Raw genomic sequence first — 27,219 nt, forward strand, 5'->3', positions numbered from 1 at the left:
CCGCCGGCGCTGGGCTGGTTCTGAGCTCTCACCCTGGCCTAGCCTGGCACTGCTGCCGCCGCGCTGGCACAGCCGGAGCAGCCGCTCTGCCTCGCTGCGCAGCACACGCGGCCCAAAGCACCCGCTGTCCAGGTGCCGTTTGTTCCAGGGACATGTGGCCAGTGTCAGAGCCCTCAGAGTGGCCATGGGCTTGTGCAGATTCGCACCCGCCTGCCCACGCTTGGGATCCCTGGGAGAGCAGGTGGCCGTGGGCAGGATGGGTGGCGCAGCCGCCGGGGAATGGTGGCACATCCGTCACCGGGGTCTGGGTGCCCCCAGCAGCTGCAGCCCCTCCAGGCCTCGGGGTCTCTCCGGTGCAGGACGAGTCCCTCGGGGCCAGCCGGCCGGTGGCACCTGCGCTCACCAAGTGGCCAGCACCCCGCCAGCTGTCTGCCCGTCTGTCTGCCCATCCGCCCAGCCCTCTGTGCACCCATCTGTCTGCCCAGCCCTCCCGGCACCTGTCTGCCTGTCCGTCTGTCTGTCCTGCCCTGCATCCGTCTGGCAGTCCACCCTTCCATCGCTGCACTTGCCAGCCGTCCTGCCCTGCGTCTGTCTGTCCATCCCTCCCTGCATCCGTCTGTCTGTCTCGCCATTTGCCCAGCCATCCGTCCATCCATCCTGCCGTCCTTTTGTCCGTCTGTCCATCCACACCCCCCGCCGTCTGTCGATCGCGCCCTGGCCCGGGGCGGCCGCCAGGGGGCAGCACCGCTCTGCCGGCCCGCAAAACGACACGAGCTTGCGCGGGCTCAGCGGGAGGGCGGGGCCGGGCGGGGCGGGGCCGGGCTGGGTGGGGCCGGGTGGGGCGGGGCCGGGCGTTCCGGAGCAGGGAGCAGCTCCTCGCCCGCTACACCCGCCCTCCCCGCCCCTCCCTTCCCGCACCCCCGTGTTCCCCGCAGCTGACGGCGGGCGGGAAAGGGTTAAGGGCACCCGGGTGGTGAGAACAAAAGGGCTCCCCGCCAGCCAATGGGCGCCGGCCTCTGCCTCCCTGCGCCCGCTGGTTGGTTGCAGCGCGGCCAATGGTGTCCGAGCTCTGCTTGTCCGTCTGTCCCCACGTGGGGAGGCAGAGATCTGTCTGCGCAGCGCAGCGGGCAGCTCCTGCCTGCACCTTCCTGCCTGCACTCCCTGCATCCCGCACCCCCCTGCATCCCGCACCCCCCTGCATCCTGCAACCTCCTGCACGCCCCTGCATCCCGCACCCCCCTGCATCCTGCAACCCCTGCACCCCCCTGCATCCCGCACCCCCCTGCACCCCCCTGCATCCCGCACCCCCCTGCATCCTGCAACCCCCTGCACCCCCCTGCTTCCTGCAACCCCCTGCACCCCCCTGCATCCTGCAACCATCTGCACCCCCCTGCATCCTGCAAGCCCCTGCACCCCCCTGCATCCTGCAACCATCTGCACCCCCCTGCATCCTGCAAGCCCCTGCACCCCCCTGCATCCTGCAACCATCTGCATCCCGCACCCCCCTGCACCCTGCAACCTCCTGCACCCCCCTGCATCCTGCACCTTGCCTGCACCCTCCTGCCTGCATCCCTGCTGCCTGCACCCTCCTGCCCAAAATTTCTTCCTGCCTGCACCCCTCCTGTAGCATCCTTCCCCTTGCAGCCTCCTTCCCCCACATGGCTCCCGCAGCCCGTTCCTCCCTCCTGCATGCCATCCTGCATCCCACCCCATCCATCCCATCCCATCCCACCCCATCCCATCCCACGCAATCCCATCTCATCCATCCCATCCCACCCCATCCATCCCACCCCATCCATCCCATCCCACCCCATCCATCCCATCCCATCCATCCCATCCATCCCATCCCACCCCATCCCATCCCATCCCACCCCATCCCATCCCATCCCATCCCATCCCATCCCATCCCCTCAAAAGGAGGCAGCACCCACACCAGCAACGTTTCATATATTTATTCATAAGCCAAGTTATCAATAAAAAAAGGTTCCATACTAAAAGGCCTTTACATAGAGTTTGCTGTTCATAAAACCTTTGTGTTTTTAATCCTTTTTTTTTTTATTATTTTTTAATCGTTGGCTTTCTTTTTTCTCCTCGTTGTGTGTGGTTTAGTGTTGCCGCTGGAAAAGCCCCTGTACACATTTACAGCGCGGGCGCGGCGGGCGGGCAGGGCTCGGCAGGACGGGCCAGCGTCCGCCGGCACCGCGGCCACCCCGCTATTGCACTGGGGCGGGGGGCGGCGGGACCCCCCCCGCCCCGCGCCCCCCGCCCTGCCACCGCCCCTATATACAGAGCTCCCCCGCTGTCCTCGTCCCAGCCAGGCTGGGGGAAACAGTGCATTGAAATGGAAACGCGACCCCCCCCTCCCGCCCCATATTATTATTATTATTTTTTTTTGTTTCATTTTATGCTTTTGTTGTTTTTGTTTGTTTGTTTGTTTTGTTGGTTTGTCTGTTTTCCATAAAACTTCCCGGAAGAAATACAATATTTACACGCAAAATAAATAGAACAACACACCTGATTTCTGCTTTACCTGCTGGCAAACAGTCAGAGGTACTAGGGAAAGTATGGCTTGTAGGGGACCCCCCCGCGCCCCCCAGGACGACGATGCCGACGATGCCCCCGCGCCCCCTCCCCAGCCACCCCGGGCTTTGCATAATTGCCAGGAAGGAGCCCCGCGGCGGGGGGGACACACGGGGGTTTGCCTGTCCCTGTCCCCATCCCCGTGCCCAGGGGGCTGGGGGGGTCAGCAGAGGATGGGGACCCCGTCCGCAGTCACCAGCCGGCCCGTGGTGGGGTCGTAGGTGCCCGCCAGGTAATACAGGTCCTGCCGGTCCTGGTACTTCTTGCTGCGGGTCATCTGCTCGTAGTGCTCCCGTCCCACCACCTGGCACTTGTGGGAGATGGTCTGCACGTCGTTCTCGTCCTCGTGGCACGACTGGTACAGGGCGTTCTGCAAGGGACACCACGGCGTCACCGGCTGTCCCCGCCGCCGCCAGCCCGCCGTCCCCAGCGCCCCTCACCTTGCCGTCGCTCTGCCGCTTGCCCAGCTTGGTCTCCTCCGGGTGGTAGAACCACTTGACCTTGACCACCATGTTGCTGCCCCAGGACTCCCACATGCTCTCGATGCGCCCGATGTAGGGCAGGTTGGGCCGCCCGGCCGAGAGGAACACGGCGCAGTCCCCGATGCGCAGCGTCTCCTTGCCCCGCACGATGGCCTTGTAGAACAGCTTCCGCGCCTTGCCCTTCATGCCCCGCCGCTGCAGGGGGAGCGGGGGGTCAGGGACGCGGCATGGGCCCCCAACCCCACACACCCCCCCACCAAACCCCGGCACCTGGGGAAAACGGTGCTGAGCCAGGGCAGGATGCACCCACAGCACCCACCCGCACCCCAAGCCACCCAGCTCCGTGCACCCGATTGCCACAGCCGGGGTGACCAGAACCCTGCAACCCCCAGCACCCCACCCCACGCACTCTGCACCCATGCATCCGTGCGCAATACCCCATGCGCCCTGCCCTGTGCACAGACACCCTGCCGCGCACCCATGGGTTCTGCCCCATGCACCTTCCCACACACCCATGCACACTGCACCCCTCTCCATGCACCCGTACACCCTGTGCTGTGCACACAGGCACCCCATGCACCTGCACCCGTACACTCTGCACCCCACCCGCGCCCCCGTGCCGCGCAGCGGGCGCTCCCGCACACCCTGGCCGTACCTGCGTGGGGTTCCCCGACCACCTCCAGAGCTGGCGCGCGGGCAGGAAGGCGGAGATCTTTGGCCGGTTTTCCACCGAGGGCAGGCGCTGCCTCCGGGAGAACTCTTTGGCTTTGGAGAAGCTGAGGGCCTCCTTGCGCTTGAGCTTGGCCTTGGGGCCGGCGGCGGCAGCCTTGGTGAGGAAGCAGCGCTGCGAGGCGCCGCTCTTGGAGCGCAGGGCCTCTGGCTGCGCCAGCAGCGCCGGCACCGGGTGCGACAGGCAGGTCTGGAGCAGCAGCGCCGAGTCCTCGTCCTCGGAGCTGTAGGAGGAATCCTCGTTGTCGGAGGAGCAGAGGCTGGAGGTGGAGATGGAGCCGGAGCTGGAGGATGTGGAAGAGCCCGAGGAAGAGGAGGAAACCGAGAGGCGGGTCATGAAGCGCGAGGGCACGTCGGCGCCCAGCCCGCCCGCCTCCTCGTCCTCGTCCATGTCCGAGTAGGAGCTGTGGCAGTCGCTGTCGCAGTTCAGGGCGAACTCGGCCTGGCCCGAGTATTTGCGCAGCGCCAGCCCCACGGGCAGCTGGTGCACGGGCACCCGGCCCTTCCTGTCCTTGCCGGCCAGTGCCGCGTGGCCGTAGCCGTGGCTGGCCAGGGGCCGCTCCAGCTTGGCCCCAAAGTCCTTCTCTGCCAGCAGCAGCGCTTTGCAGTTCTTGTTCTTGGGAGACGTCACCCCTTCGTGGTCCAGCTTCACCAGGTACTCGCCGCCCGCCTTCCTCCGGCTGCTTTTGCCCATTTCTGCCTCCAGCCGCTCGGCTTTCTTGGAGCGCAGGAGTTTCTGGGCAGCTGGCAGCACCAGCCCGGCGCCAGCACCGAAGGAGGCGTAGGAGCTGGCGATGCGGCTGAAGGAGTCGGCGCCGAAGCCATTGCCGAAGACGGGGGCGGCGAGGTGGTGGTGGTGGTGGTGCACGGGGAACACGGCCTCCTTGGCCCGCAGCTTCTTGGTGCTGCCGTTCACCTGGAAGAGGTTCTGCAGCACGGCCGAGCCCTTGCTCGCCGCCTTCCGCTTCGTCTGCGCCACCGCCGACCAGCTGAGCAGCGGCCCCCGCCGCCCCAGGAAGGGCTCGCTCAGCACCGGCCCCTTCCCGCCCGACAGCAGCTCCGCGGCTTTGCCTGGGGGGACACGGGGGTCAGGAGGGGCTGTTGGTCAGGAGGGAGGACAGAAGGAGGGAGGCAGGGACCTGCACGTCCTTCCTGCGGCCTGATCTCCATCCCCCGTCGCTGCAGTGCCCTGCGCCACCTGTCCCCACCCCTGCATCCCTCTCTGTGCCCCGCCATGCCCCGCTCCAACCCCCTGCCTGCTCTCCTCCCACACACCTGCATCCCAGTGCCCTTCCCTGCATCCCAGCATCATTCCCTGCATCATTCTCTGCGCCCCAGCCTCATTCCCTTCATCACTCCCTACGTAACTCCCTGTATCCCAGCACCATTCCCTGCATCGTTTCCTGCATCCCTGCATCATTTCCCACATCCCACTGCCCCTCACACCAGTGCCGCCGGCACCGTCTCCCTTGAGCACCCCAGGGGAACGTGGCATGTGGGTGACAGCCCCCCATACCACTTTTTTCCTTGCCAGCTGCTTTCTTGCCCGAGTTCCTGGGGGGCTCGGGGCTGTTGTGGTGGTCCGGGCAGAGGCTGGGGGGCAGCTCGCCGGGGGGGCCCACGTCACCGCACGACCGCTTTGTCCGCCGGCAGGAGCTGGAGACCAGCAGCGCTGGGGAGGGCTCGGTGCCTGTGGGAGAGCGCAGGGTCAGCGCCGGCCCCACCGGCCCCCGGCCCCCCTCACAGCCCCCACTGCACTCACACTGGATCTTGAAGTCGGGGGGCAGCAGGCGGATGTTGGAGACGGCGATGTGCCCCGTGTCCCCGTCATCGAACTCCACCATCACCGCCTCGGGATCATCCTCCTCCTCGTCGCTGGAGGAGCCTGCGGCACGGGGAGAGCTGTTGGGATGGGGTGGGGGTCCCGGACCCCCCACGCACCCCCAGCTACTCACGGCTGCTCCTCACCTCGCACCACGTTCCCCGGGTACAGGCACCGGGATTTCTGGCTCCAGTAGGCGCAGATGCGGGTGCCCGGCGGGAGGCTGCGGCGCGACTGGGGCCGAACGTCGAGGACCTGCGAGGAAGCGGTGTGATGGGCTCTGGGGACACCCCCTGCCCCACGGGACACCCCCCGGCCCCCACCCCGCTCACCGCCTCCTGCAGCAGCTGCTCCTGCGAGTAGATGCGCTGGCGGTTGCCCCGCTCGCCCTCGATGATGATGCTGTAGCTGGGGAGGGGGCAAAGAGGGGGGGGGCTCAGCACCCGCCGGCAGCTCCAGCGTCCCCCCCTGCAGCAGGGACCCCACCCCGGTCCCCACTCACATGTCGGGGGGCTGGATGGTGCGGACGCTGCCGGCGTAGAGCAGACTGTCCTCCTTGGGGATGAGGACGTGCAGCCCGTCCCGCAGATCCTCCTTCTGGATGGCGCACGTGTGGGGCAGGGGGGAGCGGCGTCCCCCCCGCGCCGCCCCCACCAGGCACCCCCCGCCCTCCTCCTCCTCCTCCGAGAAGCTGCTGTTGTCATCGAAGTCGAAGTCGTCCTCCACGGTGAAGCTCTCCAGCAGTTTGCTGACCGCGCGGCCCTTGCACTGCGCCAGAGGGAGTGCCACGTGGGTGGGGGGCGTGGGGGGGCCGTGCTGGGGCGGGGGTCCGGCCGCCACCTCTCACCTGCTTGGTGGCCACTTTGCTCTTGACCTTGGCCAGCTTCTTGCCCTTGCTCAGGATGGTCTTGGCGCTCCGGGGGGAGAGGGCCAGCGAGAGCGCCCCGTTCTTGCGCTGCGGGAGGGGGGTCAGAGCCGGCCAACAGCCCCCCCGCCACCACCCCAACCACAGCTCAGCACCTCCAGCCTGTGCCCTGGTGCGCCCAGTCCCACCAGCACCCCCACCCCGTGCCAACCCTGCGCCCCCTGGTCCCATTGGTGATGCCCATCTCTACGGCTGCATCGATGACCCCCACCGCGTGCAGACCCTGCCCTCCCACGGGTGCCCCCGACCCTGCTCACCCTCAGGGCTGACTGCAGCACCTTGCTCTTGCGCGTCGCTTTCTTCAGCCTCTCGCTGGCCAGACGAGCCCCCTCATCCCTCGACCCAAAGTGCCGGGGGTCGGTGCCACCGAAGAGGCTGCCGGGGGGGGCGGTGGCACTGGGGCCGCTGGGGGCTGCTGGCCGGAGGCTCTCCTTGGCCTTGGCCTTCAGCTTCTTCTTGCTACCCTCCTCACAGCCGCCCGCCTTGCGCCGCACCGGCACCTTCTCCAGTTTGCTGGTCCCCGGCTTCACCGGCCGCCGTTTGATCTTCACCTCGCCCTCGGGGCTGCCGAGGCGGCAGGGCCCTGCGGGGGCGACGGGGCTCAGGGCACCCGTGGGTGCCCACCCAGCCCCGGTGTGCCCCCCCCGCAGTGCGACCCCCTTACCGAGCAGCCCCTGCCGCTCCTTCTTCTTCTTCGCCTTCTCATTGGCCTCCATCTTCACCACGGAGGACGGGGAGGGGCCCAGCACGGCCACGGGCACCGAGGGCAGCAGGGACAAGCCTGGCTCATCGTCACCGTCCTCGCTGTCTGTGTCCTCGTTGTGCTCATCTGCAAGAGGAGCGGGCAGCGATGAGGGACCCCTGCGCCCCCCATGCCTGGGGAGAAGCTGCTTCCCCGTGCGGGATGGGGTGAGCTGGGGCCGCCCCCACCCCTGCAGCTGTTCGCACCCTCCTGTCTCAGCCCCCCCGTGCCAGCCTTACCTTTGAAGCCCGCAGGCTGGTGGGGGTCGGTGTCCTGCGCCTGGTACTTGGCGGCCTTGGCGCTCTTGGCGCGGGACAGCTTCTTCTGGATGCGGCCGCTGGGGTTGGGGTCTTTCCGGCGGAAGGGGCTGATGCCGGCAGGGAGCCCTTTGCTCTTCACCTTCTGCTTCAGCTGCGACACCTTGTGAGCCACCTTGCAGGCCAGCTTGCCCTGCGAGCCGCTCTTCTTGCACCGCACCTTCTCCTGGGGGGCACAGGGAGGCTCGGGAGGCGGTCGGGACCCCCCTGGCCCCGGGGTGGTGTTCACCGGCGGCAGGGCCGGACTCACCGGGGAGCCCTTGAGGCTGCCGAACGCCCCCTCGGCCAGTTTGCTCCTCTTCTTCTTGGGCTTGGGGTCCCCCCGCAGCTCGGCACACAGCAGGGACAGGCTGGTCTTCACCGCCCTGGCGGGGAGCGCGGCGTGGGCACAGCGCCCGCCGGCCCCCCGGATGGGTGCTGCACCCCCAGCTCCATCCCGCATCCCTGGATGGACCCCGCATCCCCTGGCCACATCCTGCACCCCCCAGCCGCTGGCACCCCCTTCTTTCCCCCCCATAACCTTCACTCCCTCACTAATGTTTTGTGACATAAAACCTAGAGATTAATTTTTTTTCCCCTTCTCTTCTGTGTTAATTGAAGGCACCATTTAGCGCAGATTTAACTGTTATGAGCGAGCGGGGGGGCCGGGGGCCGCGCGTGCACACGCGCTCCAAGCGTGTTTGGACTCACTCAGAGGATTTATGCAAATGGGCCTGTCGGGAGAGGCAATTTGTAGCAGAGAAGGACAATTATACAGGGCCCGGGAGTGGGGAAACGGCTGCGCCGGGCGGCTAATGGGTAATAATAAAGCGCCGGCAGCGATGAACGCCGCTGCAGCGTGACCAATGGCTTTATATGGCGCAGATAAAGAGGCTTTTATGCAACGCTGCTCCCGCGGCCGGCGGGGGGGACACGGCGCTGCTGCCCAGCCGAGCCCCCCGGCACAAGAGGGTCGGGAGCGGGAACACGCTGGAGCGAGCGGCCAGACCGCCCCGAAACACGGCTCTGCCGGTGGGGGGTGTGCACCGACAGCCCCACGGCGGGATGGCCGGACCCCCAGCAGCGGGGCTGGTGGCCCATCCCCGGGGACAAGGACATGTGGTGCCGGTCACTCACTTGACCTTGCGGCTCTCGGCCCGTCCCAGCGTGCTGGAGTGTTTGCGCTTCCGCGGCCGCCCCGGCCCGCGCCGCGCCGGGCTCCGCGAGCTCTCGTCACGCCTGCAGCCGAGAGACCGGGGGCACCCTGAGCCGCGGGGCCGCCGGTGTCCCCCACGCCGAGCCCGGCTGAGAACGGCCCCAAACTCATCGCACCTGTGACCACAGGACAGGGACAGGGACAGGGACAGGGACAGGGACAGGGACAGGGACAGGGACAGGGACAGGAACGTACTCGTGGTCGTGCCGCCGCTGCAGCTTCACCAGCTCCCGCTGCTTCTCCTTGTAGCGGCGCTGGAGCTCGGCCAGGCGCATCCGCACCTCCACCTCCTGCGTGTTGAGCTGCTCCATGGCCGCCTTCAGCGGACAGACCTGTGGGCCCGGGGGGCAGCTCGAGCACCGGCAGCCTCGGCCCCGGGGCTGAGACCGCGCACACCTCAATCCCCCTCCCGCCCTGGTCACGGGTGGGGAGACACTCACAGCCTTGGTTTTGGGTGTCCAGGTGTACTTGCGGCGGGGGACGCGGGCGCGGGGCGGCGGGGAGGCGGGCAGGGGGCTGAGCGCGGGGGGGCTGCCGTCCCGGCTCGCCGCCTCCACCAGCGACCAGGCGGCCGCCACCGTGGCCAGGTTCTGCAGGTTGAAGGCCAGCAGGTCCTCGTCCTCCCCTGCCAGATGGGACAGGAGGTCAGCGCGGTCCGGGGGGACATGATTGGACCCCCGCGCTGACCCTTGTGTGCTCTTGTGCGACAGCCCGTGCACACCGCGGCGGCACCGGGACTGCGAGCGGGGCTGTGCAGGGTGAGGAGGGGTGGCTGTGGGGCAGGGGCTGTGGGGCGCACGGCTGTGCCGTGGGGAGCCAGGGACAAGCGGGATGGGCAGGGGATGGTGCACAGGGCTGCATGCGTGGCATGGCCAGCGTCCCGTGTGGCTGTGGGGCTGGGGCTCGGTGTGCAGCCGCGGCCAGCAATGAACTCATTGGCGAGCGGAGCCAAGGCCGGGCTGAGAGGTACACGGGGACGCGGTGATGTGCCCCATCCGGCCGCCCCATCTGCAGTGGGGCGAGCAGTGGGGCCCCACGGCTGCCCCACGGTGTCACAGCCCCGTGCCACGCGCGGCCACGGGCAGCACCGAGCACGCTGGGCCCCGCCGTCACCCGCCCGCGGCAGCGCTGGGGACGCGCCAGGACGGCGTTCCCCGCCGGGGCCCCGGGATTCCCTGGGGAAGCCGAGCCGGGAGGGAATCCCGGCGCCTGCCTGGAGCCAGCGCTGGAGCGGAGCCCCAGACACCGCCCCGGGCTGCGAGCAGGGCCTGGCCATGGGCACCGCAACACCGGCTACCGCCACACCAGCACCGCACCGCCAGCAACGCACCCCGCGCCGCAAACACAGCCCCGTGGCGCACACAGCCCCTGCACCACGCACCACGCGGCACTGTCAGCCCTGCTTGTGCAACAGCGCGTGCAAGAGCAGCCCTGGTCCTGCACGCCCGCACGGCTCCCCCGTCGCACACCTGCCACACGATCCCTTTGTCACACCTCACACACCCCCCTGCGCCCCCCGCGGGCAGTGCCACTGCAGGCAGCACCCACAGGATGCAGTGCCATGGGGTGGGAGTTACTGGGGGACACCGGAGGCCACTCACCATCCAGGGCCAGGTCGCAGCGACGCCGGCGCAGCTCCAGGTCGGCGAGCTCGCTGAGCAGAGCGATGCCGGGGATCCCTGAGGTGTGTGGGGCGGGTGAGGGGGGCGCCGGGGGGGGCTCCCCAGGCGAGTCCAGCGCCGGCAGCTCCCCCAGGTCGATGCCGGCAGCAATGAGAGCCTCCAGCCCGCCCGGGCAGCTCTGCCGCCCGCCGGGGATGTCGCCATCCTCCTCCTCACAGCTGCCCTCCAGCTCGGAGCCTTCGCTGTCGCCCTCTTCCTCCTCCTCCTCCTCCTCCGCGGGGACGCCAGGCGAAGGGGCCCCCACTGCAGGCACTGGGTGCTGTTGCTCTGGTGGGTTCTGCTCCGGCGCTCCCTGAGCCCTGAAGGGCACCGGCGCCTGCTCCTCCGTGCTGCCCGTGGCCGGGGCCGGTCCCCGCTCCCCACACAGGGGTCCTGGGCTGAGCAGGAGGTGGTGGCGGTGCAGCAGCACCCCGGGACCCTCGGCCATCACCCCCCCGGCCGGTGGCTTCCGTGGGGGTCCTGGCTCCTGCAGCACGTCCCCGGCGGGGCTGAAGGTCCGGGACTGCTCGGGCTCGGCGGGCGGCGAGCCGGCGTGCATGGTGTCGGGGTCGGCCGGCTCAGCGGAGTGCGCCTCAGAGAAGCCCATGCCGGCGGCGGGGTAGCTGTAGCCGGGGGGCAGATCTGCGGGGAAGCAGGTGACGCTCAGTGGGGTCCCCCCCAGCACCGCGGCCGCCCTCCTCCTCTCACCGCCCCCGTCCTACCTGGCTCCAGGGACTTGGGGTAGTCACGGGGGGGCTGCCCCTCACCCCGCTTGTCCTCGTTGTCGCTGCCCTTGCTCTGGACGGGCAGCGGGCTCTCAGACGGGGAGCGGGGTGCCACGGCGGAGCTGGCGGTGGGGCAGACGGGTAAAGTGCAGGGGGCCGCAGGGAGGGTCACGGGGCACTTGGCCGGGTGCCGCAGGGCCGGAGAGTGGCAGCAAGGGGACAGCTTGGGGGACCCAGGGGCCGCCGAGGCCAGGCCCTTGGCCGGGGGGTTTAAGGCAACTGCTTTGTGGGAGGGTTTGAGGGGTTTCTCGGGACCCCCGTCCTCCAGCTCCAGGGTCTGCTCCTCTGGCTTCCGCTGCAGGGGACACAGAGGTGAGCTCACGCCAGCCCCCACCGCCCTACAGCCCTGCCCCACATCCCCCCTGCACCCCACAGCCCAGCCCCATGGCCCAAACTCTGTCCCCCAGCCCTGCCCCACATCTCACACAGCAACATCTCACCCCCCAGTCCCACATACCCACCCCTCCATCCCAACCTCAGACCAGCCCCATGTCCACAAACCAGCCCCACACCCCATCTCAAACCAGGCCCCCCCCGGCCCCCGGGCACCTGGACGTGCGCCTGGCGCTGGATCTCGAGGGCCTGCGCCGCCCGCTGCTGCTGCTGCTGCAGCGCGTAGAGCTCCTGCTGCCGCAGGAACTGCGAGCGCGGGTACACGGGCAGCTGCCCCGTGTGCTGCAGGTGGGTGCCGGGACCCCGGCCCGGGTACATGGGGGGCCACAGCGACGCCTGGTCCATCACGTCGGCTGCCGGGGGTGGGGTGTCAACCAGGGACCCGCCTTGGGGTCGCCCTGCAGACCCCAGTGATGCCCCCCAGCAGCACCCACAGGGACCCCAGCAGCCTCCCTTGCACCCCCAAAACGACCCGCAGGGACCCATCTCCCACCCCCTGCACCCACAGCAGTAACCCCAGCAACACCATCACGTTCCCCTGCACCCCCAAAAGCACCCAGAGACCCCATCTCCCAGCCTGCACCCCCAGTGACCCCATCTCAACTCCCCTGCGCCCCCACCCCCAAGCCCCCTAGCAGCACCCCCAGCCCAGCCTCACCCAGCGCGTGGGGGGTGCTGTGGGCGGGGGGCTCGGTGGGCAGGATGACAAGCTGGGCGGGGGGGTCCTGCGAGAGGGGGAACACGGGCTGCATGGTGCTGGGCATGGAGGCGGGGAAGGCGGGCGGCAGGTTCTGGTGCAGCGCGGGGTGGCCGATGCCTGTGGGGCCGGGGGGGTGTCAGCACCAGGGCTGGGGGGCAACACTTGGCCAGCCCCACTGGCACAGTCCCCCCGTTTGCCGGTGGCACTGACCATAGGAGTGTCCCCCCATCCAGAGGGAGGGGCTGCGGGTGCGGGGCAGCCAGTGCGTGTGCGCTGGGTGGCCGTGGGGGGTGGGGTCCCCCCCGAGCTGTCCCGCGGGCAGCGAGGAGCCCCCGGCGATCATCAGGTGTGGGGTCAGCTCCCCGGGACACCCCCCTGATGGGTGCATCCGGGCAAATTCCACCAGGTCCTTGTTGTCCCTGCAGGGAGATGGGGGACACAGGGCAGCGTGCTGGCACCGTGGGGAGCCCCCGCTCTCCCCACAGCACTTACTGGAGAAGCAGCTCTCGCCCTGGCAGCCCCAGGCGCTCCTCGCAGAGCCGGCCCCGCTCCTCCTCTGCCTCCAGGTCGATGAGGTGCATGGGCCGCGCGGTGCCTGCTGTGCCGGGGACACAACGGTGGCATCAGCGCGGCACCGCCAGCCCCAGCCACCCCCCAGTGCACCCTGGCCCCTACCTTTGATGCTGGCGGCTGCCCGGCCCTGCCGCCCAGAGCCGCCGCCACCGCCGTAGGAAGGTTCTGGGCGCCCGAGCGTGTCCTTCTGCCGCGCCACGGCCACGGCGATGCCAACAGGCGGCTGCCGCACCTCGCCCTCGCCGTGGGCCAGCCCGTCGTGCTCCCGGCCGCGGGCACAGTCCGGCCGCTCCAGCTCCGGCTGCCCCTTTCCCGGGGGAAACTTGGCATCTTGGTGGGCGCAGCTGCCCTTGACGCCTCCCAGCCCCACAAAAGGGGGGCCCTTCTGCCCCCCCAGCAGCGCCTGGTTGCTGTATTTCAGCAGGTTCTTCATGGCCGACACCTCGTCCGGGGCCGCCGGGACCTCCTGGCCCAGCACCGGCCCCTGAGTCATCAAGGCAGGCGGCTGCAGACTCGTGCCAAAGGGGTCCAGGTATGGCCCCTTCCGCTCCTCTGGCACGGCCAGGGGGGGGCCCTGGCCCTGCACGCCCCAAGGGGGCAGGGGGGGTCCACCGTAGCCCAGGGCGCCCAGCTCCAGGGGCTTGCGCTTGCCCTCGGGGCCGGCGCCAGCTGCCTCCGCCTCGGGGTGCTGCTGGTGCCGGATCCGGGCCACTTTTTGGGGAGCTGGCCCAGGAGGGGTGTCCTTGGGGGGGCCCTTCTCTAAAGTGCAGCAGGAGGGGCCGACCCGGACACCCAGCGGGTCGGGGCGGGCGGCGCGGGAGCAGTCGGGTGCTGGCGGCACCTCGAAGTAGCCCTTCTCCAGAGCACCCTTGGGCGCCGGGGCCCGGCTGGGGAAGGGGGGCCCCTCGGCTGCACCCCCACCCAGGTACTCCAGCCCCTTCAGCCGGGCACCGGGACCCCCCCACTCCAGCCGCCGCTCCACCGGACCCTCCGCCTTCAGCGGGTGGTGGAAGGGGCTGCCGTACGCGGCCGGGGGCTCGGCCCCCGCCTCGGCGTGCCGCTCCTTGCCCTCGGCACGCTCCAGCCCACCGGCCTCCGCCGTCACCTGGAAGGAGCGGCTCTTGTCCGTCAGGTGCCCCACCGAGGGCACCAGTGTGGCCCCGCTCAGCTTCAGCTCCCGGCCGGCTGGCTCCGGCAGCGGGCACAGCACCTCCGGGCCGGCGTGCAGCTGCAGGCAGGGGAAGGAGCCGGCGGCGGGGCCGAGCGGGGCTGGCCCGGTGGGCACAGCATAGGAGACGGCATGGTGCAGCATCTGCCGTCGCTCCACACACTCGCCGTAGGGCTGGGGCACCTCGGGGGCCACAGGCTCCCGCTCGCCCCGGCACGGCTCCTTGGCGGCGCAGCGGGCGGCGCGGGGCAGGGCGCTGCCGGCACAGCTGGGCAGCACGGCGCGGCCAGTGTCACTGTCCAGCCCCTTGGCACCCAGCAGGCAGGACGCCAGGTGCTTGGGGCGGCCATCGCCGGCCCCCCGGGGGGGCAGCCCCTCCTTGCAGTGCCCCTCCGGCGGCACCGGCAGCACCACCTTGTGCCGCTCCTTGGCGTCCTCCTCAGGTGGCCGCTCCTTGGGGTCGCCCTTGGCTGCCTTCTCCTTGCCCGCCAGGAAGCGGTCGAAGTCCTTGGGGGTCTTGGGCAGGGGCCCGGGCTCCCGCTCCCGGCTGCAGGAGCCGGTGGGGGGCCCGGGGGCGGCGTGGGCGATGCCGGGGAAGCCGTGGCCGGCGGGGAGCAGGGCGGGCTGGGCGGGCAGGTTGCGCAGGTAGAAGTTATCTGGAGGGGAGGGCAATGGGTGAGCTGCCCACAGCCCCCCCGTGCCGAACGACAGCATGGTCCAGGCACCTGGGGCCGCAGCCGTGCCAGCGCCAGCTCCCTGCTAACGAGGGGAGGAGCGCAGGGGAAGGCACGACCTAATTAGCTCCATTTTCCACCCAAACAATGTTCCCTATTAAGCACCCGCCACAATATTATGAAAAGCGAGAGCGGCAGCGGCTGGGACGGGTGCCCACCGCCCCACGCCCGCCGGCACTATCCTCTCTGGGGACCTGGCGCTTGTTTCACCACTGCCCCACACCCCAACGCCGGGGACCAGCACGGAGACGGCACTGAGCCCCCCGCCCCGCCTGGCTGGGGACACGGGCCCCGCAGGGGACACCGCCAGCCCCGGGGCTGCGGTAGCACCACGGTGCGGTGCCAGGACCCCGGTACCTGCCTTTCTGGCTCTCATAGAAGCGGTGCTGGCCATAGAGGACGTTGCTGTTGCCGTGGTGGTCCAGGTGGCTCATGGGCAGGAAGGTGGAGGCCAAGCTCCCGGAGAAGCGGGGGTACCCCGGGGCTGGGGACACGGCAGTCAGGGGGGCTGGAGCGCGCTGGCCGGCGCATAGCCCCCCGCGGCATCTCTGTGCTGTGCCACGGCATGCACCGCACTGCAGCAGCCTGGCCACGCACCGCTCTGGCTACAAACGCTCTGCCAGAGCCCATCATCTCCTCGGGGTCAGGGCCCTGCCACCCCCAGAGCTGCCGCTGGGCTGAGACCCCGCAGCCCGTGTCACGGTGGCCGTATCACGGCAGCTCGGCGCGGCCCTTGCAGGCGGGTTCGCCGGCACTCGGGCGGGCCGTCCATCAGTGGCAGGCGCTGCCGGAGCCGCGTGCGCTGCCCGGCCCCCCCGCACCCCCCCGGCGCGCCGTGCAGGCCCCGGCACGCCGGGAGCCAACTGGCAGCCGGTCAAACTACCAGCTGGGCCGGCTGCCAGGGCCCCGCGCCAATACCACCTCCCCGCTTCTTAACCCTGTCGGCCCTCGCTCCGGCCGCGCAGGTGGGGCCGGGGACACCGGCGTGCCGCAGGGCACCGGGGCCAGCACGGGGCTGCGGGAGCCCCGGCCCCCACCGCGCTCAGGAAGGGGTGTCTGTCCAACCAGGGCTGCGTGCGCTGCCCTGGGGGTCCCCACGCCGCAGTCAGCCCTGGCACGGGGGTCCCTGCCGCAGCGCAGCCCCTGGTCAGCCCCAGTGACACGAGCTGGCCAGGGCTCAGCCCAGCTCCATTCCAGGGGGGGATGCAGCCCTGCACCAGCCCCTCCAGCCCACCCTGAGCTCTGGTTGGGGAGCTGCACCTGCTCCCCATGGATGCCCGGGGGGTCTGTGGGGCATGCTGACAGCTCTGCTCCCCCCCACTGCCACCCCAAAGCTCGCTGTGTGCCAACCGCGTGCCTGCGCCATCTGCTTGCCAAATCACCCCTGTGCCAGCGCCTGGGGGTCCAAACCCATCCGCGTCGGATGGCGCCCACCGGCACGGGGCAGGGCTCTGGCCGTGTCCCAGGCCCCAACAGGGTCAGTCTGTGTCCCCCTCCGCAGTGCTGCCACCCGTCCCCGCCCCGGCGCCCGCTCACCTTCGTGGGAATGCGAGAACCAGATCTGGGAGGTGCCGGAGTGGGGCCCGCGGAACGCCGGCTCTGGGGGGGATGCGGTGGGGCCAGCGGGGTGGCTGGGTGCCCCCGAGCCCAGGCTGCTGCTCAGGAAGCCCCCCATGAAGGACGAGGCGGGCGCGTTCCCCATCAGGCCGCTGCCGGCTGCAGGGGAGAGGAGAGAGTCAGGGGGGCCCCCACACCCTTGCGCACCCACTCACCCAGCACCCTCGCTTGTGCACACTCGTGTGCAAGGTACCTGCTGCAGGGCTGCGCACAGCCTGCGGTACATGTGTGCATCCTTCATGCACGCGCATCCCTTGTGCACACCCGTCCCTAGCGCACATACGTTGCTTGTGCAGACACAACCCTTGTGCACACACGCTCCCACCCGCCAGAGCTCGGCAGGGGGTGGCAGGAGTGCTGAGGACATGGGGACAGCCCATGGCAGCAGCTGCCCAGGGCTGGGACACCGTGGCGGAGGCAGAGACGCACGCATGTGCATGTGTGTGCACATGCGCGTGTGCACGTGTGAGCAGGGAGAAGCGGGCGTGCAGGGAGGACGGGGCCGGCACGGGAAGCGCAGGGCAGGGGAGCAGCCCCCACCCGGACCCCCGTGGCCTCCCCCGCAGCCCAGGGGCCCGGGCGCCCCTGGGAACACCCAGGCCTGCGCTTCCCACACTGGCTGAGCCATGAGGTCATGGTGGAAACATCGGAGCCATTGGCCAACAGCCGGGCAGGAGCCAAGTGGCGAGCACTGGCCACCCCTCGCCGCGTGGCCCTGCTCCCCGTGTCCCTGTGTGTGCCAGCGTGGGCTGGCGGGGTCACGGCCACCCGTCCCCTCCCCGGCACGGCTCGGGGCGGCGCGGAGGAGCCCGGGCTGGCCGGCCGCCCGGCCGGGGCAGGAAGCGACGCTTTGCTCTCTAAGCCGGCCCACGCTCCCCGGCTAATCCCTCCGGGATGCCTCTGGGATGAGTGTCGGGATGTGGTTTCAGGCAGTTCGCTCCTTCCTGCGCCGGACGGCCGGGACCCAGCGCGGGCAGGGCCGTGTGGGCCGGGGCACGGTCACACCCTGCCCGCGGCCCTGGGAACCGGCACCGGAGCCGGACGCTGCCCCCGCCATGCTGGCACGCACCGGGACCCACGGGTATGTCCCGCTGGCCAGCCGGGCCACGCCAACGCATCCCGGGGGAGCCGTGCCCGGTGCTGCCCACGGGCAGCCGCCCCGGCACACCCCCAGTCCCGGCCGTGCCGGGGGACCCAACGCGGGGTGTGGAGCCGGCAGCGTGCCGGGCGGCTGTGCCGGGCAGGAAGCCGAGGTTTCCAGAACGAGCCTTTTCTGGAAGCTGTGAAACAGGCTGTAAAAAAATAACCCCCCCCAATGGCGGCGAGGCTGGGCTGGCGCAGGGCTCCCGGGGGGGCTGGCGGGGCCACAGCCGCCGCTCCCCAACCTCCCACCCGCTGACTCACGCCCCCTGGCACGGCCAGATCCCTGGCGTGCTGGCCCCACGGCCACTGCACCGTTCCCACCCGCCCCCCTCGCCCCGGCCGCTCGTGTGCTCAGTTTGGCGTGGCACAGCTCGGCATGGCATGGCTTGGCATGGTACGGCTCAGTGTGGCACGGCTCGGTGCAGACCTTGATGCTGCCCCCCCAGCCACAGCAATGGGGAGGGGAGGGAGGGGTCCCTGAGACCGTGCACAACTCATCTCACCCAAGAGGCCGTGCCGGATCAGTCCCATGCCAGGCGCGGGGCCATGGGGCAGATGGGCAGTGGGGTTACACCCCGGGCCCCCCCCGCCCCCCGGCACCGTCAGCCTGGGAACTCCCTGGCCGGGCTCCCCGGGGCCAGCACCGTGAGTCACCCCACAGGCAGCGCTCCCGGCTCCGGCACCAGCACGGCCAGCCAGAAAATCCCCTGAGCCGGGAGCCAGTGGGGAGGGAGGGGGCGTCCCGGGCACCGGCCCCCGGCTTTGCTCCTCACACCCATGCCAGGAACCCCAACAGCTCCGGCACAACCGCACAGCACTGCGCTGGCCACATCACCCCACAACCGCCCTGGCACAGCCCTGGTCACGCCACATCTGCCCCCGTGCTGAGCTGGAACCCGCGGCACGGCCAGGCAGGGAAACTGAGGCAGGGGAGGGGGGGGATGCACCGGTGGGTTTTGGGGCTGGCGGTGCCGGGACCCCTGAGGGGGCCAGGGGAGGCAGCGGCCGCAGGGCAGAGTTAAGAGGGAAGGGAAGCCGCTACCCCCTCCGCACTGCCAGACCGCAGCCGGGGAGCCGGGGGGGCTTTGGCCCCAAATCCCCAGTGGGTCACACATGTGATGAGTGTGCTGGGTCTCAGCACAACCACACCGACAGCAGCAGGAGGGTGCAGGCCAGGGGGGGCGAGCGCCGGTGGGATGGGGTCAGTGAGGGGTGCTCCCCCCCAAAAGCCACTCTTCGCCCCCGCACCGATCCTGGCGCAGATGGGATTACGCTGAAAGGTGGAAAGTCTCACTGCTGGTGAGTGGGGCCAGGGCAGGCATGGGGGCTGCAGCCCTGGGGGGTCGCTCCAGCCCAGCAGGTTTCTGGGCGAGGTCCCCAAGGGGCTGCCAGGAAAGGGAGGGGGGTCCCCAGCTCCCCATGGCTGCACCCACCAGCTCCCTGCTGTGGGTGCACAGCTGCACCCCAATATTTAGGGGCTCCATTCTGCAGAGGGAGGCGGGGGGGCTGTGGCCTCCCAGAGCCCCGGAGGCAGCCCGGGCGAGGTGACGGTCCCCGGTCCCGCGGCGGCGGGACGTGCGCGGGGTTGGGTTACTCCCTCGGCTATTTCGGGGCTGGAACATTCCTAGTGGGGCCGGGGCCAGGGCCGCACGCGGAGACGCCGGGAGCTGGCAGGGACCCTCCGCACGCGTCCCCACGGCCCCGCTCCCCGCGAGCTGCCACCCCGCGCCCCGGGCCCGCGCAGGGGCAGGATGCAGCCCCCGGGCCCCCCCGCACACTTCGCAACCCATGCGGCCCCTTTAAATATTTGGCAAATAAGAAATAAGTGTAATATAATTTCCTCGGTGTTATAATTTAAGATTAATCCATATTGTTATGGCACTAAATAAATGCCGTAATATTGAAATGCAGTTCAAATTAGCTTGACAGAGTGCCAGAAGTACAATTAAAACGTTATCCGATGGGTAATCACACGGCAGTTGCTCCGCGCTAAGTGCCACTCGCAAGCTGTCGGCTTTCGGCGGAGGGAAGGGCCGGACGGAGCCGCCGCACGCTCGCACGCTGCCGGGCCGCGGCGCACGCCGCTCGGTGCACGCTGCTTGCACCGGGCTCACGAGGACGGCGCCACCTGCACGGCCGGTGCACACTCCTTGCACGACGGGTGCACACTGCAGGGTGCACACTGCTGGGTGCACACTCCCTGCACACTCCTTGCACGACGGATGCACACTGCTGGGTGCACACTGCTGGGTGCACACTGCTGGGTGCACGCTCCCTGCACACTCCTTGCACAACGGATGCACACTGCTGGGTGCACACTGCTGGGTGCACACTCCCTGCACACTCCTTGCACGACGGGTGCACACTGCTGGGTGCACACTGCTGGGTGCACACTGCTGGGTGCACACTGCTGGGTACACGCTCCCTGCACACTCCTTGCACGACGGGTGCACACTGCTGGGTGCACGCTCCCTGCACGACGGGTGCACACTGCTGGGTGCACGCTCCCTGCACGGTCGGCACTCACAGCTTGCACGCCCGATGCACAATTTGCACGCCCAACACACAGATTGCAAAGCCCAGAGGTCATTCTGGGAGCAGCCGCTGGCCCAGCAAGGGATGAGGCCACAGGGAGGACCCAGGGGGTCCCTGTGTCCCACAGAGGCCGCAAGGGATGCCACAAAACTTGGGGCTCACAGTGACCCTGTATCATGTTGAAACCCCTGCAAAGCGTCACCCCCGCGGGGTCCTGGGCTGTCTGTGCACCGAGCGGGAAGGAGTAGCAACACGGGGCTGCGAGGACTTGTCCCCTCCCTCGCCCCTGTGCTGGGGAACCCCAGCACCCAGCGGGGTCGGATCCTGCTGGGGCGCAGGCAGGAGGGCAGGCAGGACATGGGCAGGCAGGGCACAGGCAGGGTGCAGGCAGGACATGGGCAGGCAGGGCATAGGCAGGGCGCAGGCAGGGCGCAGGCAGGGTGCAGGCAGGACATGGGCAGGCAGGGCACAGGCAGGGCACAGGCAGGGAGCAGGCAGGGTGCAGGCAGGACATGGGCAGGCAGGGCACAGGCAGGGCACAGGCAGGGAGCAGGCAGGGTGCAGGCAGGACATGGGCAGGCAGGGCACAGGCAGGGCACAGGCAGGGAGCAGGCAGGGTGCAGGCAGGACATGGGCAGGCAGGGCACAGGCAGGGCACAGGCAGGGCACAGGCAGGACATGGGCAGGCAGGGCGCAGGCAGGATATGGGCAGGCAGGACATGGGCAGGCAGGGCGCAGGCAGGGCGCAGGCAGGGCGCAGGCAGGGCGCAGGCAGGACAGGCGCAGGCAGGGCCGCGCTGTGCCCATCTGTTTTGTTTTACGGAGCGGATCAAGAAGAACTCCAAGAATGAGATTATTGGGTGAGTGTTTATTTACCGCCGGGGCGGGGGGGGGGGGGGGTGCAGCCCGTGTGAATCTCTGCAGAGTCACCGAATCGCCAAATCCTACTATTTTTATTTTCTGCTGTAATTCCCCACTCCGCTGTCGTGTATCGCTGCCATCTGCACTCGGAGAGGAACCGGCTGTGGGGGGGATGGGGGTCCCAGAGCAGCACCCTAATGCTCCATGGGGTGTGGCCACACCCCCCGCACCCCCTCGGGGCACCAGCACCAGGCCCGGCAGGGAACCCCCCCCCCCCCCCCCCCCCCCCCCCGGCACAGGGACAGAGGCAAGGGCAGAGTCCCTGCAGCCCAGGGAGCTGAGAACCCCCCACCCCCAGGTTTGGAGCAAACGCCACATTTGCCGCTGGTGACGGGGCTGGCGGCAGCTGCCCGGCTCACACCGGCTCAACCCCGCGGCTGCCCCGCTGTCCCCCCGTCCCACACCCGCGGCTGCCCCGCTGTCCCCCCGGCGCACAGCGGCGGCTCCACACGGGTCCAGCTGATCACTGACGAACAGATGAAACCACCCCGGGGTAACTCCACCGGATCTGGGGTTCTCCGCACCCCGCGTGTCCCCCCGGCCCCCCCAGCACGAGGAGCAGCCGAGTTAATCTCAAAATCTGTTTTAACTTTGACACCTACTTTTCAAAACGTGGCGCGTGCGGTGGCACGGCCAGGCCGGCACGTGGTGCTTGAGGGGGAGCGGGGAGCCCCTGTGCCGGGGCCGTGCCGCGGCCTCCCAGCCCCTCACGGACCCGCGGTCATCACCAAGGAAGCCGCGATGCAGAGCAGCTGCAGCGCTGGCACCCGGCCCCATGTCACCACCCCAGCCAGGGGCCACCAGCCCGGCCAGCCCCTCGCCAACCCCTCCCGAACCGCACCGGGGAACCGCGCAGCGCCCGGCCTGACACCGAACCCGGGGAGGGGGACAGCCCAGCCGCCCGCCAGCACCGCGCCGTCGGCTCACCACCCCGGCACCGCCGGGATGCACACACCAGGATGCGAACCGGCACCGGGATGCACACACACCGGGACACACACACACACTGGGATGCGAACCGGCACCGGGATGCACACACACCGGGACGCAAACCGGCACCAGGACTCAAACCGGCACCACTGGGGTCAAGCTGCGCACTGGCACCGGGCTGCACACCAGCACCACCGCACCCGGCACATCCCGGTGCTGGCGCGAGCCCCCCAGCCCCGACAGACGTTGCAACACACTGAGGGCTCTGCCACGGTGACAAACAGCCCGGCACGGTTTCAACTATATATTAGTCCATAAAAACGTCAGTAAGGCAAAAATGGAGGCCCGGGCGCAAAGCACGAGCTCGGCCGAGCCTCTGCCTGAATTTCCCACCCCCTGCCCACGGTGGGACCGTCGGCCACACTCCGCACAACAGCACCGGGGCAGTGGGACCGCAGCCCCAGCCGGGTTGTGGCCCAGCAACACCGCGACCGGGGAGCAGGGGCTGCACCCCAGCCCGGCTGGGGGTCCCTGCCGCTCCGGGGGTCCCCAGTCCCCCCATGCTGCCAGCACCAGGCGGTATGGTGCCTCCCCACACCCCAGCCCCCAGCACCGTCTCGCGCCGTCATTTGCATGGTCCCGGTGCCAAAACCAGATGCAAACCAAAGCATTTGTTTGCAATAACTGCACAGCCCTGAATTATGGCTTTAATAAAATCAAACTAAACAGTTTTTATCTCCCCTTCCCAGGGCGGCCTTTGGCCCCCGGCGCTCGGCAAAGGCTCCTGGGAGGTGTAGTCCGGTCCGGCACCGGGAGCCATTTGGGGGAACGTGGCTGGAGCCCCCCCGGCCGGCGTGGTGCCCCGGGGCTGCCGCGTGCCACGCCGCCACCGCCACGGCTGCCCAGCAAACCGCGGGCTGGCTTTATTTGCTGGGTGGGGTAATTATCAATCATCGGCGTTAATTACCGCTCCGCGCGCTGCCACGGCTCCCGGCCCCATGGCACGGCCGCGGGGACACGGGGGTGCCAAACCCGGGACCCCTCCCGCCACCCCAGCACCGCACCGGGCGCTACGTTATCATTTTCATTTGCTCCAGCAACGTTCCCATAGCCGCGGGAGCCTCCACGCGCGGCTCGCCGGGAACGGCTCCGGCTGCCCCGGCCCTGCCAAAGCCGGGAATATTTTTAGCTCTTTCTGTTGTTGGGTTTGGCTTCTCTCTTTTTTTTTTTTCTTTTTTTTTTTTTTTTTTTTTTAAAGCAAGTTTCTCCCGGGGTATTTTTAGCCTGATCCATGTTATTTTAACAACCTCCGTTGCATTCAGGCTCCCATGTGTCGCCCAGGCCCCAGCGGACAGGAGAATCCACGGCCACACCGAGAAGCCAGCAGCACCGTCCCCCAGAGACCCCCCCGGCCACGGCAAAGCAGAGAGGGGCTGAGCCCCCACCCGGGGACGCGCATCGAGCTCCCCCCAGGCTCCCTGCACCCGAAGCCAAAGGGGGAGCCCGGGCAGCCCCCCCAGCGCAGCCGTGGCCGCGGGGGGCCCATCCAGAGCAGGGGGCCACCGGCACAAAGCGAAACCGCCCCGGGCGCAGTCCCGATCCGGCACCGCCTCCCGGCACCCCCGGTGCCCCCTGCCATCCGCCTCCTTCCAGGAGCCGCGGGCCCCCGCCGCCACCCCCCCGCCGGGCTGGCCGTGCCCCCCGCCCTAATCCACGCACTAATTGTAATCCCATTAAAGCAGATATAATTTTATTAGTATTCACAGCTCATCAAGGCGGCGACAATAACCGGCGCTGCCGCCGTGCCGCGGCGAGAAAACCGCCAGCGCCGGCGGGAAGCGGGGGGCCCCGGGCAGCGCCGTGCCGGCCCGGCACGCCGCACGGCACAGAGCCCGGCGGCAGCAAACCGGCTCCCGCTGCCTGTCCCCTCGAAGCCCCGCACCCTGCATCCCGCTTTGAGCGCCCTGCACCCCAACTTCCCCTGCGCGGCCGCAGCCTCCGCGCACGCCGCCGCAGACAAAGCCGGGCAGGCAGCACACGCTGGGGATGCCGGTGCAGGGGCTGGATCCGGTGAGCCCCATTCCGGTGCCGGCGCGGTCGGCTGCGCCATGCTCGGCCGTGCGCTGCGCTTTTGTCCGTCTCCGGCAAGACAGCAGCTGCAAACCTCTTCTCAGCCTGACACTTCGGCGCTTTATATAGAGCCGGGCTTTGCCGGCCTTCCCCTGCCGCTGCACCACGGCACCGCCGTGCCGGCCCCGCGCATAACGGCCTCCTTGTTTACCCAGAAAGCTCTTCCTTGTTCGTGCACCGGGATCTGGCCGAGCCAGCCGCGGGGTCACGCTCCTCCCGAACCGGCAGAACGGGCAGGGAAATGCCCCCCCGTGTGCGTGAGCCCCCATACACCCACACCTCCAAATCCACCGGGCGCAGTGACAGCGGGCACAACACAAAGAGGAGGCCGAGTCCCCGGTGCACCGGCCCCCCGCGCCCCCCCCGGCGACCCCTCTGACCTGTGTGCGTGGCCATGGAGATGGGCGCGGGGAAGTACTTGGTGGGCTGGAAATGTCCGGGGGGCTGCACGGCACCGTGCGCCGAACCCGCCACGCGCCCCGTGCTGTGCCGGTGGCCCAGGCTGCCCCGCTCCGACAGCAGCCGCGGCGGGGGCGCGAAGTCACGGCCGTCCATGCCGGGGACACCCACCCGCCCGCGCGCTGCCCGCAGGGGGCACGGCGGGACGCCGATGCGGCTCCTCGGCGCGGCCGGCGATCCTCAGCGCCGTGGCGTGCCGGGCTCGGTGGCAGCGTGCCGCGCTCCGCGCCGGGGATCCCGGCTCATCCTCCGCTCCTGGTGCAAAGGAGAGAAAGGAAAACGTGAGAGTACAGCCAAGCTGGGGGGGGCACATCCCCCCCAAGTCCCCGAGCACAGCCCCCTATTTCCCCAGTACGCAGCTCCCAGTTTTCCCAGTACACAGCTCCCTTTTTCTCCAGTATCCCCCGTGCACACTCCCCGATTTCCCCGCCATCCCTGGAGCACAGGCCCCCCAATTTCCCCAGTAACCCCCATGCACGAGCCCCAGTTTCCCCAGTATCCCAGTGCACGATCGCCCCATTTTCCCGGTGCTCCCGGGCTCCCCGCCCCGTCCTGGGCACGGCCCCGCTGCCCGCGGCACCGCTCGTTGTTCTCCCCGCTGCTCGGGACCCTTTCCCCACCGCTCGGTTCTTTTATTTCCCCGCGGCTCGGGCCCGGGCTTCCCGCCGGTGCCCGGTCCCCGGCTGTCCTCGGCTTCCCCGTGTACGGGCCTTCGTTTTCCCCGGTGCACGGGCCCCGCTTCCCGGTGCACGGCGCCCTCCGCCTCCCCGGCCTCCCTGCTGCACCGGCCCCGTTTCCCGTTGTCTCCCCGGTGCACGGCGCCTTGCCCTCCCCGGTTTCCCTTCTCCCCCGGCTGCACGGCCCCGCTTCCCCGCTCTTTTCGCAGCGCACGGCCGCTCCTCTCCTCGCTTTCCCCGGTGCACGGCGCCTTCCCCTTCCCGGTTTCCTCCGCCCCGGCTTGCGCGGCCACCGCTCCCCGGGATTTCCCCGGCGCTCCAACCCCTCGCTCTCCGGCGCTCGGCCCGGTGCTCGGCTCCCGCCCGCCGCAGCCCGCCCAAAGCGGCGCGGAGCCCGCCCGGTGCGCCGGGCCCGCCGCGGCATTGTTCTCGGCAGCGCCGGGGCCGGCGGGCCCGATCCGGCGGGGACACCGCGGCTGCCGGGGCCGGGCCGGGCCGAACAAAGGGGCGCGGAGCAGCGAGCGCGGCCGGGGACCCCCGGGCCCCCCCCGGGCCGGGGCTGCACGTCCCCGGGGCCGCTGCAGGCGGCGGAGCGAGCGCGGCCGCGGTGTCCGGGGGCGGCGGAGCGGCGGACGGCAGCCCCGGGAACGAGAAACACACGCACAGCGACAGAAACAAAGTGTATATTTCTTAAATAAAATTGAAGAAAAGCAACGTGAAAAAGGCAATTTTTAATGTAAAAAAATAACGCTAAAAATATTTAAGGGGAAATTATTTGAAGCAAAAAAACCCCACTTAATGTAAAAAAATTACTTAAAAAAAAGATTCGATGCAAAAATGTTTTAATGCAAAATATTTAAAGGCAGAGATTTTTAGTGCGAAGGTTTTTTAACGCCGAAAAATATTTTCGCGTGAAAAATTAATGCGAAATAATATTTTAACACAAAAAATAACAATAAATATTTTAATAGAAATATAAAACGCAACATATATTTTGATGCAAAAAAAAAAAAAGGCAAAAATAAATTGAGGCGAAGAAGGAAAAAAAAAAAATAAAAACACAAAGCGAAAAATAATTAAAATAAAGCCAAAACAACACCAACCGCCGCAAACCCCGCACGGTCGCAGTTACTTACCGGAGGGGCGTTCCGCGCGCGGGGCGAGTGCGGTCCCGCCGGCGCGGGGCGGCCCTGGCGGGGTGCGCAGCGTGCTCCTGCCGGTGCCCGTGCACTGCCCATGCACCGGCTGCTCCTGCAGCAAAGGGAACCGGAGGGGGGGGGGAAGGGGGTTGGAAAGGGGGGGTGTAAAAAGGGGGGGGACCCCGCCGCGCCTCCCGCTCACGCCGCACACTCCGCCGGGGCGACGCGCCCCGCATGCTAATAAGCGCGTGCCCCGCGCGCGCGCCCCCTGATTGGCCGCCGCGCGGCGCTCGCGCCCCGCCGGCTAATCCCCTCCCCTATTTTTTTTTCCGCCCCTCTCCCTCGCCCCGCCCCCGCGTCAAGGGGAGCTCTCCCAATAGGCTGGCGCTCCGCCAGCCGCCTGCCAATCAGAGCGCGGCGGGGGTTGCGACGCCGAGCGGCGGCGCCTAATTCAAGCCCGGCGGATGAATGGGAGGGGAGGGAGGAGCGCGCATGCGCCGAGCAAGACAGAGAGGCGGGGGGGGCCGGCGTTGCAGCGGGAGTTGCATTGTACCCAAAGAGCCATGCAACCCCCGCTGCAGCGCAGACCCCGCCCCCGGCTGCCCATTGGCTGGCCGCCCGCCAGCTCGCTGTCAATCACGCAGTGTAAACAAGGCGTTGATTGGCCGGCCCCTGCGAAAAGCGATGACGGGCCCGGCGAGCGGTTTCAAGGCGGCCCCGGGGCCGAGGGAGGGGGGGAACCGGGGGGCTGTTTCCAGGCTCCCCCCGTCGCCCCCCCCGCCCCGGGTGGACCCCGAGGCCCGGGAGCTGCGCGGGGGAGATCAAAGGCGGCGGCGAGAGGGAGAGGGGAACGGGACGGAGT

The 27,219-nt window shown here is 69.0% G+C and overlaps 2 protein-coding genes across 2 annotated transcripts; both read right to left on the reverse strand.

Moving 5' to 3' along the window:
* Positions 1 to 2,497: 2,497 nt before the first annotated feature.
* Positions 2,498 to 26,518, reverse strand: BAHCC1 (BAH domain and coiled-coil containing 1). The gene is made up of 27 exons (XM_065035083.1): positions 26,355 to 26,518; positions 24,463 to 24,796; positions 16,343 to 16,522; positions 15,168 to 15,290; positions 13,007 to 14,728; positions 12,824 to 12,929; positions 12,542 to 12,750; positions 12,290 to 12,448; positions 11,788 to 11,984; positions 11,176 to 11,533; positions 10,394 to 11,095; positions 9,233 to 9,417; positions 8,988 to 9,124; positions 8,714 to 8,815; positions 7,848 to 7,962; positions 7,520 to 7,763; positions 7,203 to 7,367; positions 6,796 to 7,121; positions 6,461 to 6,568; positions 6,116 to 6,381; positions 5,946 to 6,021; positions 5,760 to 5,868; positions 5,554 to 5,676; positions 5,308 to 5,481; positions 3,718 to 4,862; positions 3,021 to 3,257; positions 2,498 to 2,950 (listed from the first exon to the last, which is right to left on the reverse strand). The coding sequence occupies exons 2-27, from the start codon at positions 24,635 to 24,637 to the stop codon at positions 2,744 to 2,746; spliced, it is 7,650 nt and encodes a 2,549-aa protein (XP_064891155.1). The 5' UTR covers positions 24,638 to 24,796; positions 26,355 to 26,518; the 3' UTR covers positions 2,498 to 2,743.
* On the reverse strand, positions 16,531 to 24,033 carry LOC135575794 (keratin-associated protein 10-4-like). Its single transcript, XM_065035168.1, has 2 exons — positions 23,895 to 24,033; positions 16,531 to 20,908 (listed from the first exon to the last, which is right to left on the reverse strand). The coding sequence occupies exons 1-2, from the start codon at positions 24,031 to 24,033 to the stop codon at positions 19,677 to 19,679; spliced, it is 1,371 nt and encodes a 456-aa protein (XP_064891240.1). The 3' UTR covers positions 16,531 to 19,676.
* Positions 26,519 to 27,219: the final 701 nt, after the last annotated feature.

The sequence above is a fragment of the Columba livia genome, chromosome 18 (genome assembly GCF_036013475.1).
Source record: "Columba livia isolate bColLiv1 breed racing homer chromosome 18, bColLiv1.pat.W.v2, whole genome shotgun sequence".
Taxonomy (NCBI): domain Eukaryota; kingdom Metazoa; phylum Chordata; class Aves; order Columbiformes; family Columbidae; genus Columba; species Columba livia.